At 45.2% G+C, this 13642-nt stretch overlaps 1 protein-coding gene across 7 annotated transcripts in view; it reads left to right on the top strand.

The window, feature by feature from the left end:
* Positions 1-13642, top strand: part of BCL2L1 (BCL2 like 1) — a 50295-nt gene that overhangs the window by 18949 nt on the left and 17704 nt on the right. Inside the window, exon 4 of one of the 7 annotated variants that reach the window (XM_045981099.1) lies at positions 1454-1508. The exons of the other annotated variants lie outside the window; for them this stretch is intronic. Coding sequence (XP_045837055.1) covers positions 1454-1473 — 20 coding nt within the window. The 3' untranslated portion in view covers positions 1474-1508. The remainder of the gene's footprint in view (positions 1-1453; positions 1509-13642) is intronic. 7 annotated transcript variants of the gene reach the window in all.

Below are 13642 nucleotides of genomic sequence, written 5' to 3'. Positions count from 1 at the left end.
TGAATTGTCACTATGTGCCAAGCACTGTATTCAGTGATTTACATGCATTATTTTTGTCACTTATCTTTAATTGGCATAATGAGTTGTTAGGAACACCATTTTTTGTATACCATTGCGGCATTTATTTATTCATTTATTTACTGCTATTTATTATTATTATTCATTTATTTGACAGAGAGACAGCAAGAGAGGGAACACAAGCAGGGGGAGTAGGAGAGGGAGAAGCAGGCTTCCTGAGGAACAGGGAGCCTGTCACAGGGCTCTATCCCAGGCATGACCTGAACAGAAGGCAGACATTTAATGACTGAGCCACCCAGACGCCCCCCTGCCACATTGTAGCATTTAAAAGAAAACTAAACCAAGTCTTATTTTTTATTGGAACCTCATTCTGTTCTACAGAGAGTTGGAGGCAACTGAGGAAAATTCATGTAACTAGAAGGATTTAGCTAGGGGTGTCAGGTGAAAGAAAAGTGTAGGTAAGAAAACAAGATCCAGAACTAAAATAAGTCCACAAAAATGGATACATGAGTCATTTTGAACTGAGCAGAGTTTTTCTACTATTGTTATGCTTGATAACTAAATTATGCCCAGATTCTTGAAAATGTTTTTTGTTCCTTTTTAAAAAATCTAACCACAGGGTGCCTGGCTGGCTCAGTTGGTAGAGATGCATGCAGCCCCTGGTCTTGGGGTTGTGAGTTCAAGCCCCACTTTGGGGGTGGAGCCTACTTAAAATAATAATAAAATAAAATCCAAGCACACACATGACCCTGGGGTTGTCCCAGACTGCATATAATAGTCCAGGGTTTGTTGGCTCCCTCACCACCTCATCAGCTGGGCTCCTGGACTGAGGCAGCATGATCTCTTCTTTCTCATTTACTAAAAGAGTCAGTCCAGTAGGGAGCCTGGCTCTTGCCCCAACCCCTCAATGGACCCAGCCAACTTTGTTTCAGAGAGCCTCTTCCCCAGAAGATTTATTCACTGAGATATTGCCATTGAAGACCCATTTCTTCTCTCAAGACACTTTGAACTGAATTAGAAAGAGACAACATAATGCACATGAAAAGAGATCTTGTGAAACTCACCAATAAATGCTAAATGCCAAGTAAGAGAAACACATCACAGCAGAGGGACCATTAGAGCTGGGGCTTAGCATAGTCAGGGAAAAGGAGGGCTGGTGCACCCAGCAAGGGGTCCATGTTACCTAAGATGCGCCAGCTGGGATGGACTCTCAAAAGGAGACCCAGAAGCAGCAGCGGTCCAGTTTGGAGTATGTGTGGAAGGGCCCCTCTTGGGTGATAAAGCCAGAAAGGTCAACTGGAGCCAGATCTGCGGGAGCCTTGGGTGCCAAGGAAAGATTCCGAGGTCCTCCTCGGCAGCCCTGGTATCCCAGGAGATGAGTCATCGCCCGACATGGATGCCCATCCTGACCGCCTGTTGGTCCACTGATTCCCAGGTAGCAGTGCCAGCATCTGAGATGGGAGCCAGGACCTTGAACTGACAGCAGAAGAGTAAGTATGGGGCATTTGTCAGTTCAGACTTTGGCCTTCCCATGTGCATTCATTCATTTTGGCAATTCAGCAAATGTTTATTGGGCACCATTTACATGCCAAGGCCTTGTGCTAAGTGCTGGGGGTGCTGTGACGAATAAAGACAATCAAGGACACTGCTGTCACAGAATTCTTACATTAATGGGGGAGATAGCTAGCCTGAAAAACAAATAAGATGATTTCAAACAGAAGTTTAAACAATGTAAAGAAAATGAAACTGAGTGATGGAGTATCTAGGGAAACAACTTTATATAGGGAGATCAAGGAAAGCCTCTCCAAGGAGGTGACATTTGACCTGAGAGTAGATGAAGGAGAAAGAGCCAGCCTGGGAAGATTTGAAGCAAAGATTTTGCAAACAGAAAAGCAAGGCAGGGTTGAACTTGGCTTGTCCAAGCTTTGGGCCCATACACATACTCAGCTCTGACACTGGCAAGCCAGTCTGGGCCTTTGTTTTCCCTTGGAAATTTTGGAGATGAAGATGATAACTGCCATTTACTGGCGCACATAGCCCATGTCAGGTACGCTATGCATTTTCTCATTTTATTCTCCTACCCAGCCTATGTGGTAAGTGGTCTGTTGGCACCAGTTTTTTTTTCCAGTGAGGAAGAGTTTAGAGTCATGAAGTTCTGTGTCCAGGATCCTGCAGCTTGTACACAGGAGAACTGGATTCACATCCATATTGGTCTGGCTCTAAAACTAGAATTCTTTCCACTGCCCCACCTTTGGAATAAATGAAGCATTGTTAGTTCAGGATGTAGAGAAAGCTGCTTAGCAAAAGGAGAGTTGGGGAAGCATCTTGGAATAAGGGTCTTAAAAGATACTAACGATCCTTGCCAACTGAGAGGACTCTCTTAGCTTATCTTCAGGAGGATGCCCCCAAAGCCTGGGGTTACTTTTGGCCTTTGCCAGAGGCATGTTCGGACTTACCCAGCTGAGTATCCCCCAGTTTCCTGCTTTTACCATCTCAGCTGCTGGTCAGGAGGTTTGGGAAGGTGACATCATCTAGCTGAATCAGCTGCCGCTTCTAGACACATTAACAGGAACTGAAAGTCATTGCCCCTTCCTTTTGGCTCTGCAAGTCTCCCCAGAATGAACCTGGAGTACAGGTGGTCCACCTGTCCGCAGGGGCTTGGCTAGAACAGTGCTCCCTACTTCTAGAGAGCTGGAAGGCTCATCTTCTTGGGGAAAACTGTCTTGAAAGCTGCTCAAGCAAAAGGATCCTCAGAGGGTCCTTGAGAGATAGAGGGATTCACAGAAGAGCCCCAGTGCCTCTCTTCCACCTTCATTTAGCACTGTGACCTTGCCAAGAACTCCTGAGCCTTCTGATCTCTTCTGCTTAAGTCTGAGGCCCAGGCCCAGCACTATAGGATGAGTAAACAAAAAATGTCATTTGTGGACTTTGGCCTTATGGCATTTAGCGTCTGGTCAAGGGGACAAAAAAACTTAGATTTCCATGCAGAGCATCCACCACACTGTGCTCTATTGGATACCAGCCTCTGCCCTGTGACCCAGTGACTGTAAAGGAAAAAAATAAGTGAAATACATTAAAAAAAAAAAAATCAGAAGAAAGTAATAAAAAGATGGCTCAGTGCCAAGTGAGTAGGACAACAGATGGCTTATTTGCTCTGTGACTCTGCTTCTCTCAGCTTCACTGTTTTCACAGGTAAAATGGATTTCACCAGGGCAATGGCTCCTTGGGTCATTAGAATATTATATAACACACTAGAGCATTCGGCAGTGCACTCAGCAGCCGGGGAGTGTTCAATAAATGGTAGCCCTATAGATAGGCTCTCAAAAGAAGGCCAGGCCATTGGATAAGGTCAGGGAGGGCTTCCTGGAAAAGGTGGGCTTGGAACTGGACTTTGGAGCCTGGATACACTGTGGATAGATGCTAATAGTCTGCTGTGTAATCTTTGACAGCTAGCTTCACTTCTTAGAGCCTCGGTTTTCTCTGTAAAATGTGGGTCCTGTTAGAACCCACTTCACGGGGCTACTGAGGGGGTTAATAAGGTGCTATATTAATAATGGAAACCACTGGGGCGCCTGGGTGACTCAGTGGGTTAAGCCTCTGCCTTCAGCTCAGGTCATGATCTCAGGATCCTGGGATCGAGTCCCACATTGGGCTCTCTGCTCGGCGGGGAGCCTGCTTCCCTCTCTGTCTGTCAAATAAATAAATAAAATCTTTAAAGAATAATAATAATGATGGAAACCACTGAATAGAGTCCCTCTCCAGCATGTGCTATTGTTGTTTCTTAATTTGGCAGGGGAACTAGCCTGGGTAAAGCCTGAAAGTGGGATGTGGAAAGGCCTAGCAGTTGCTTATTCCTTCTCTCATGTCTTGATCAGCTTTCTCTGTTTCTTTCAACTCTCGCCTGCCTCTAATCTCTCACCCATATAGCAACCAGTGATCTTTGTAAAACAGAAGGTAGATCCTGTCATTCTTCAGTTCAGGTCCCTCCAATGACTCATCATTCACAAGAATAAAAGTGGATACAGTGCAGAGACAGATGGAGGACAGTTCCGTAGAAATAAGTGCCCTAGGCTTATGCCTTCTCAGAAGCCGCCTGGCTCCCATGTCCCTGCGTGTGTGCATGTGTGCAGGCACAAGTGAATGACACAGTGATGATGCTGTGTACCCAGGACATTGCACAATACGGAAGGGCATTGACCACTGCCTTGGGACTCTTGAAGGTCATCAGGGCTGAGAAAGCCGAGAAACTCAGGAAGGCCTTCCTCCCCTCTGTATCTGAGTCATTTCCTGAGAAATATTGGTCATTCATTCATTTGTTCATTAACCAATATTTATTGAGTGCCTGCCATGCATTAGGCACTGCACTAGAGGTTGGGCATACAATGTGAACTAACCAAACCTCCTGTTTTCACTGTACAAGTGAGGACAGAAGCAGGAGACGTAAAAAAACAAAACAAAACAAAACAAAAAACCTGGGTGGGTGAGCAAGGGCAGGAGCAAGAGACCAGTAAGAAGCCGGGCAGGTGACAGTGCTAGTTTGTATCAGGGTGGAGGTGTGGCAGAAGGTGAGCAGTGGTCAGAGCTTCGATATAATTTAAAGGTCGGGCTAACTGGGGTTGCTGATGATTGGATAAGTGGTGTGAGACAGGAGTCCCCAAATTTTTGGCCTGAGCAACTGGAAGGAGCTTCCTTCCATTTAATGAGAACGGGAAGATGTCATGACCAATAGTAGTTTCCTGAAAGGACTATGGAGTCAGATTGCCTGCATTCAAGTCCTAGTTTGGTTGCTGTTTGACTTACGGCAAGTGTTTGATTTCTCCAAACCTCAGTTTCCTCAAATGTAAACCTACTTTCTGGGCCACTGGCATTTAGGTGCTATGAAAACTAAATGGGGCTGATTTTTCTGAAGGGCTTAGGACACGGCCTGGCATATACTAAGTCCTCAGTAAGAGTTAGCTCTTATTGTTATTGTAGAAGGCAGGGAATCCCATGACCAAGCAGGGAGCAGGTCCCACCCCACCTCCACCACCCCTTCAAGGAGCCCACCCTCCAAGAGGCAGCTCAGACACCATCTGTCCAGCAGAGAAAAGCCACAGGGAGACAGCTTTCAGGGGGCATTAGATAGATGAGCCCTTCCCAAGAAACTTAATCTCATTCTCAGCAGGTGCTAATCCCAGCAGCCTCCCTTGGTATCTGAGCCTAGCCCACCCAGTTCCTTTTCCGTCCCCACCATGAGTCCCAGACCCTCTTCCCCCTCTCACCAGCTCCAGCTGTCACCAGCACACTTCCTTACCAGATGGAGAAGCTCCAAAAGGAGGAAGCTGAAATCTATCTGACTGAGCCAAGTCCCTCCCATGTATCAGGTCACCAAGGGCTTCAGGTGCCACCTGTCCAGAGCCCCACCATCCCCCAGGTGCCACTTCCTGGGCGTGGTGCTTGATCCAGGCAGATCCAGGCTGGAGCCAGCTGGAGCCTGGAGCCAGCTGGAGCCGGGGACTCCCTTTGTGCCCCAGCTGCTGCCTGCCCTCCCACCCACAGGCAGAGAAACAGGCTTAACCCTTTGGATACCACACATGTAGCCAGAGTTAGTGGTTGCAGTTCTGACTCTGAGTATTGCACTATCCCAGCACACCGCTTTTAAGAAAGTTATTATAAATACAACAGAATATATAATGCATGTATAAAGTTTCAGGAATGGGAAAAATGATCACCTGTAAACTTACCACCCAGTTTAAGAAATCAAACATTTATGAATACCTTCAACGCCTGTGTGCCCCCGTCTAGGCACAGCCATCCCCTACCCATCTTCCTGAGATTTGTGTTTACTGTTCCCTTGCCTTTTAATTTATTTTTTTTAAAAATTTTCTTTATTCATTTAGAAAGAATCTCAAACAAACTCCCTGCTGAGCACAGAGCCCCATGCAGGGCTCGATCCCACAACCCTGAGATCATGACCTGGGCAGAAATCAAGAGTCAGATGCTCAACCTTCTGAGCCACCCAGGTGCCCCTCCCTTGCCTTTTAAAAATAGTAGTTTTCCTGGGGCGCCTGGATGACTCAGTTAGTTAAGCAGCTGCCTTTGGCTCAGGTCTTGATCTCAGGGTCCTAGGATCAAGCCCCACATCAGGCTCCTTCCTCGGCAGGGATCCTGCTTCTGCCTCTCCCTCTGCCTGCTGTTCACCTGCTTGTGTGCTCTCTCTCTCTGTCAAATAAATAAAAATAAAATCTTTTAAAAATAATAATAGTTATCTTATATGTAAAGAATATTCTTTGGGCTTTTCAGTTTCATTTAAGTATCACACTGTGTATTCATCTGCAATTTCCTTTTTTTAAATTCATCAGTGTTAAGTGTATAACTGTAGTTTGTTCATTTTCATATCCCCTTGTATGATTATGTTTCAGTTTATGCATCCATTCCACTGTCAGTAGTTACTTGGGTTGTTCCCTCCTTTTTGTTATCTTTCTTTTTTAATATATTTTTTTAAAGATTTATTTATTTGACAGAGAGAGATCACAAGTAAGCAGAGAGGCAGGCAGAGAGAGAGGAGGAAGCAGGCTCCCCGCTGAGCAGAGAGCCCCATGTGGGGCTCGATCCCAGGACCCTGAGATCATGACCTGAGCTGAAGGCAGAGGCTTTAACCCACTGAGCCACCCAGGTGCCCTCTTTTTTAATATTTTATTTATTGTCAGAGCACAAGCAGGGGAACAGCAGGCGGAGGGAGAAGCAGGCTCCCTGCTGAGCAGGAGCCCCGATGTGGGCCTCGATTGGGATCATGACCTGAGCTAAAGGCAGACTCTTAACTGACTGAGCCGCCCAAGTGTCCCTGTTCTTGCTATCCAAATGTGGTTTTGAACATTCTGTGTATGTCTCCTCCACATGCTCACGTTCTCTAGCACAGTGGTTCAGAGACTAGATTGCCTATCAGAATCACCTGGAGGGCTGGTTTTTCTGGTGTTTCTGTTTTTGTTTTTAAGTAATCTCTGTATCCAATATGGGGCTCAGACTTAGAACCGCGATCAAGAGTTGCATGCTGTACCTACTGAGCCAGCCAGGCGCCCCCTGAGAATCATTGCTGTAGGGTGTATACCCAGGAATGGAATTGCTTGATGGAAGGTAATGCCTGGATTGCTTTCCTATGTGTTTGTAAGAGTTTACGCCATCACCAGCCATGTATGAGTTTCCATTGCTTTACATCTTTGATAATACTTGGTAAGGCCAGACTTTAAAATTTTTATAGAGCTGGTAGGTGTGAGATGGTGTCTTGTGGTTTTAATTTGCATTTCTCAGATTACAAGTCGGGTGGAGAATCTTTCCTTACTTCTATTGACCATTCATGTTTCCTCTTTTGTAAAATACTTGTTCAGGTCTTTGCTGTTTCTTTTGATTGGCTTTTTCTTAGGAATTTGTAGAAATTCTTTGTATAGTCTGAATACTGATCTTTTGTCTTCATGTGTTACAAATATAGACTCTCAGTTTATACATTGTCTTTTCACTTTCTATATGTGCCTTTTCACATCTAGAATTTCTTATGTATTCTAGTTTAGTGTTTTCTTCTGTGATTTATACCTTTTTTTTAAAATTTTTAATATTTTGTTTATTTATTTGATGGGATAGGGAGCACAAGAAGGGGAAGGAGGGAGAGGGAGAAGCAGCTGGATGCAGGGCTCAATCCCAGGACCTAGGGGTCATGACCTGAGCCCAAGGCAGACAGAAGCTTAACCAAACCACCCACCACTCCCTGATTTACACCTTTTATGTTTTGTTGACGAAATCTTCCCTGAATCTGTGGTCCTAAAGACATTTGCGTATATTTTCTTCAAAAAGTTTTTAAGATTTTACTTTTCACATTTAAATCCTTAATCTGGAATTGACTCTGATGTCACCTTACTGTTTTTGTTGGTGGTATACCTTCATTTCAGTAGGTTTTAAACATCTATGGACCTGAATTATTTATACTTTGGTTGTAGCTAGAGCTTATTATGTACACTACATTAAAATTTCATATTGAACAAAGGTGCCCTCTTTGGGAAAGAGTTGTGATCACATTTAAAGCCCTTCTAAGATTTTTTTAGATTTTTTTTCCAGATTTTAGATATGATAATGGTATTGTGGTTATTTTTTTCTATTTAATATTCCTTGTTTTAGATATGTATACTGAACTATATCTGGAATTTGCTGCAAAATAATACAAGGTTGAGCGAGTGGGAACAGATGAAATCGGATTGGTACTGAATTGATCATTATTGAAGCTGAACGATAGATACATAATGGTTCGTTTTTATCATTCTACTTTTGTACATGTTAAGTATTCTTATAATAAATGTAAAATATCCAGGGACTATTTCCAGAGTTACTTATGAGATAAAGCTTGTTTTCTTTCTTTCTTTTTTTTTCTTTTAAGATTTATTTATTTATTTTGAAAAAGAGAGAGCAGAGCACACATGCATGGTGCATGGGAGCCGGGGAAGGAGCAGAGGGAGAGGGAGAGGGATCCTGAGGCAGATTCCCCGCTCAGTGCAGAGCCCAACTTGGGGCTCAATCGCATGATCCTGAGATCAAGACCTGAGCCAAAACCAAGAGTCCGATGCTCAACCAACCGAGCTACCCAGATGCCCTGTAAAGCATCTTTTCTTATACTTTATTAGCCATTTGTATTTATTTCAGAGCCAGTGGTCTCTGTCTACTTCCAGGAGTCCCCAGTAGAGTGTTCTGAGCAGGCAAACAGGAGATTAATTGTTGAGGAAAACAGGATGGGCTCAGGGGAGGAAAGATGGGATGTTCCATTATCATCAGGCAATAGCCAGGCCACCCCCACTCCTTCTAGGACTAAGTTCATTCCCACCTTTCCTCCCCCCCCCCCCCCCAGAGCTATTAAGGATAATTTTTATTTTAACCAGAGCCTTCTTTCCCTGTTATTCTACCTGGACACCCTTAACCCAGAAGATAGTGGAGCCTCATTATGGATTCTGGTCTTCCCCCATCTTAACAGCGTCCTGGGACAAAGGGTCAGAAATGATGGTAACCCTAGTGCAATTAATCACATAGTAGTGGTGGTATTTTGGCTTCACAGCATGCAAACACCAGAGTTGTCATTTTTCTTCTCACACTGTAATAATTGGCCAGAGAGTCAGTCTCTGGGGAGTCCCAAATGCTTCTCATGGGAGAGTCAAATTCCTTCTCTCTTGCTCTTAAATTTTGATATATTTTCTTAGAATTGGTAATATATTCATGTGGTTCAAAATTCAAAAGATATCTCTCCCACCCATGTCTCCTAGCTACAGTTCCCTCCTTGGGAAAATAGCCTTGGTAGACACAAGCAAACACCTGTGTGTTTCATCTAGTTTTTTACACAGATAGTCAGATACTAATGCACACAGTTTGGTGCCTTGACTTTTCTCACTTGACAGTGTCTCAGAGATCATTCAGTATCAGTCCATCAAGAGGTTTCTCATTCTTTTTGATAGCTGCATAGTATTCCATACATGGTACTGTTCTGTATTTAACCAGGTCCCATGCGTAGGCCCTTTTTTTGCAGTCTCTTGCAGTTACAGTAGTGATAGTCAGTGAATAGCCCTGTCATATTTGTTATTTGGCCCATGTGTGAGTACAGGGTGCTTGTGGGGGATAAATTCCTAGAAGTGGAATTGCAGGGCCAAAGGATGTGTGCACTTAATGATTTTGATAGATATTGTTAACCTGGGCATGTGGCGGTGGTGCCACTTTACAGGAGCATCTTTTCTCTCTGCACCCCTTCCGCTGGGGCTGGGTTTGATTCAACACATTTATTGAGTGCCTTCCAGTGCCAAGTACTGGATACAAAAGATAACACTTTCAGATATCAAATAAAATTGTTACTGTATGTCAAGCAAGCACAAGCACCTTATCTGGTAATACCACAAGGAACCCAACAAGGAAGGTTTTTAGATGAGAAAACTAAAGCTCAGAAAGGTTAAATCGTGTGCCGTGGCCACTGACCCAAACTAGTAAGTGGCAGAGCAGGATTTAACCCCAGGTTTGAATCTTCTTAACACCTGTGCTCTTAAAGAACACCCTTGAGGGGCGCCTGGGTGGCTCAGTGGGTTAAAGCCTCTGCCTTCGGCTCAGGTCAGGACCCAGGGTCATGGGATCGAGCCCTGCATCGGGCTCTCTGCTCAGCAGGGAGCCTGCTTCCTCCTCTCTCTCTGCCTGCTTCTCTGCCTACTTGTGATCTCCGTCTCTCAAATAAATAAATAAAATTTAAAAAAAAAAAAAAAAACACCCTTGACTGCCTCTTGGGAGAAATAGCATAGGGTCTCAGAGTCTAACACAGGTGAGGAATCAGGCTCAGAGAGAACTAACTGTCCAAAAGAACACATAGCCATAAAGTTCTGGAGTCCCCAGGGGAGACCCACATATGTCCATTTAAGGCCTATGGTATGTACTCAGCTGCCTCCCTTCCATGGAAAGAATGTCCAGATCTCATTAGGATTCTGTTAAGAGAACTTTCCTCATCCAGAGTTCCACATGCTATGCAGACATAGTCACTGGTTCTATGCTCACCTGTTAGAGGTGCGCATAGACAAAACCCATCTAAGATAAATAATACTAATGACAGTATAGTTGCTGCGATTTGTTGAGTACCTACCATGTGTAAGATGCTTTGTAAAAGGCCAAGGAAACATACTGTTGTTCCCATTGTCCAGATTAGAAAAGTGGGAATAAAACAAGTCAAATGATAGTCCCAAGGTCAGATGCTAATAAGAACAGAATCCAAATCCAGTCTGTTAGGCTCAGAAGCCCTCACTCACTCACTCTGGTGTCCATGGGTTTCCCTTGGCTCTCTCTGCCTCTTCTAATTGTCCATATTGTTTGGTGCCCTCTCCAGAAGGTGACTCTGGCTTCTCCAGTTCACACTGAAAGCTTTAGAGGAAACGGCCCTTTAGCTTCCATTTACCCCAAATTGCCCACCCCTACCGCCAGTGCTTAGCACAGGGTAACCAAAGAGTAGGCTGCCACGTAACGCTTCAGGGTTGGTGATGGCCCCCACTGATACTACCTCAGAAAGGACTCATCTCCCAATTGTGTAACAGGTGTTCTTTGAACACCTGTCGTGTGCTCACTGCTTCAGTGAGAGAGGAGTATAAAATATAGGCCTAGCTCTCAATAATTCAGATGATGAGACCACAAATACCAAAGTAAATGGAAAAAACTAAAAGGATCAGAAGAGTTCATAGGAGAGAGGATAAGTCTTCTGCCCATTTTATAAATATGGACTCTGAGACTCAGAGTTTGAGTGATTAGCCCAGAGTTGTACAGCAAATAAATGTCAGAACGAGGACTCTGAGCCCTCCATGGCCTCACAGGGCAGAGCACTATGTGCTCTATGCCAGGTGGCCTAGGGTCTGCAGGTAAAGGGAGTCTGGAAGAAGGGGCCTCATATGAATAAGAAGGGAGGTCAAGATGTAGGATAAAAGGCTAAGATGTGGAGCTGTAATATTCCTAAGATATAATGGCTTGCACTTTAAGCTCTCCTTTTGAATGTGGGGAAACCCAGGCTTGGGTCATAAAGTAATAGCACAGGATCATTAAGGCTTGTCTAGTACTACTTTGTATCCACACGTTATCTCTTTGAGCCTCTGACTATGCTGGGAAGCAGAGAGTCTTCTTAACCATCGAGGGAACTGGGGTCTTCTAACTTTAAATCCCAAGCCCTTTCCACCATCCATGCCATCCTCCACATCTCTGTATTGGGAGAACAGACTCTGCAGATACACCTGGGTTTGAACCCCCTACCTCCTCCATTTTGTGTCTCTGGGATCTTTTTAAGGTTTGCAGACTGGGGCTATTCCAAGTAAAGAACAAGCACTTTGGGAAGCGAGCATATGCTAAGGGATGAATGACATAAGGGAGACGTAATAACACCAGCAGTCCTGTGGTGCTTTTCTTCAGTGCACTTTCAAGTCATTGGTTTACATAGGAAGAAAGTGAAGTGACTTGCCCAAGATCACACAGTAAGGTAATAAAAGGCAACCCTGCGATTATAACTTGAGTCTCTTGTCTCCTAAGAGAGCGTTTTCCTTACACAACACTGAACCCCTGAGAGGGTTCAGAAGGAAGGCCTAGGAGTAGGATCACAGCACTTTGGAGCCAGAGAGATCATCTGGTCCTTTGTCCATACTTGGCAGATGAGGAAAGTGAGGCCAAGGGTCCTCAGTTGACATGTCTGCAGCCAAATGGAACCACCGCAGAGCAAGAGTAAGAGTCATGTGTCCTGACTCCGAATACCCAGGGCCTTTTTATGCTGCCATGCAAAACTTCCCAGTTGCTTATTTTCCGTGCAGATCTAAAAAGCCTTGCTCTAGTGCCAATAATTTACAATTGGAACAACTGTTTAGTTTGGGGAGGTTTTTTCCCCCCAAATAGAATCTCGTGTTCTCTCTCTCCTTCTCCCTCTCTCTGTTGTTTTTTTTTTTTTCTCAAATCTTAGGGCAATATACTAGAAGAGGAGAGGGAAGAAGCTTCAGTGGAAGACCTTGGTAGAAAAAAAGATAAACATTTGACAGTCTCTGAAATCTAAAGAGGCCCTCAGAGCCAGAAAATAATTTTAGAAGCCAGCCACCTCATCTTTCCCAGCCCGCTCACTATTTGTCCTGTCCTGCTCACACAGGCCTTTAGAAGGCCCACCTTCCCTTGGCAGCTGCATCTGGTGAACACCAACGGAAATCCCTGGTATTTTTCTTTGCATGCAACCAACCATGGAGATGTAGGTCAGGCATTGCTGGCCTGGCAGTTACAACAGCAGTAGCTTTACGCCCTGCACCTGCAGCCATGTTTGCTAAGCCCCATGAGAATAGGAAAAGGATGTTCCCCTCCAAACAGGGATTGAATCCTCAAGGGCCCATGTGGGTGGAGCTGGCTGGACTTCAGTGGGTGCTGGAGAAGACCATCTGGAATGTGGGGACGAGGAAGGTAGCTCTGTCTCTCCCCCCTAAACGTCTGCTGTCAGCTGTGACTAGTGGCACGATTGGCAGTGTCTCTGCTCCACTCAGCTTAGAGTCATCATCACTGGACAGAGGAGGGCGGGAAGGTCCCATCCAACCCCCCGAGCTCAGCTGGGCCTCAGTCCTGCACCTGAACCCCCATGCCTGTCTGGTGTTTACGGGATTGAAGCTGCTACCCTTTGGGACCCATCCTGTTTTCATTTCTGCTCTCAGCTGTCTGGTCTCCATGGACCTCACCTACAGGTTTGTGCGTGCCCGTCCCCCACAGTGCAGCCCCATGAGACTCCTCCAGCCTGGCAGACTCCTCTTTGGCCTTTATTCTCTCCAGCAGAACCTCCAGTTCTATGCCTGGCCCAGAGAAGAGCTTTCCTGGCCCCTCTCTTAGGCTCTGTTGGTTCAACCTACTGTACCCTTCCCAAGAACTTTGTCACTTTGTGCATGCTTTGGGGGGAGGGGGCTGTGGTTTCAAGGCACTGAGGGGTTACTTGCGTGGCTGCTCTGGACTGACCTCCAACTGGCTGGCTGCTTCTGTCCTCAGCTTTTTCCTGCCCTGGACCTCATGTGTCTCTTTTGTAAAAGTGTGGGACCAAGATCAATACATGTACTATTGACCTTCAAGGTAACATACAGGTGATATGCAAATA

Source organism: Meles meles, chromosome 16 (genome assembly GCF_922984935.1).
Source record: "Meles meles chromosome 16, mMelMel3.1 paternal haplotype, whole genome shotgun sequence".
Taxonomy (NCBI): domain Eukaryota; kingdom Metazoa; phylum Chordata; class Mammalia; order Carnivora; family Mustelidae; genus Meles; species Meles meles.
Note: the sequence above shows the minus strand (reverse complement) of the source record. Positions and strands in the feature narration are given on the sequence as shown.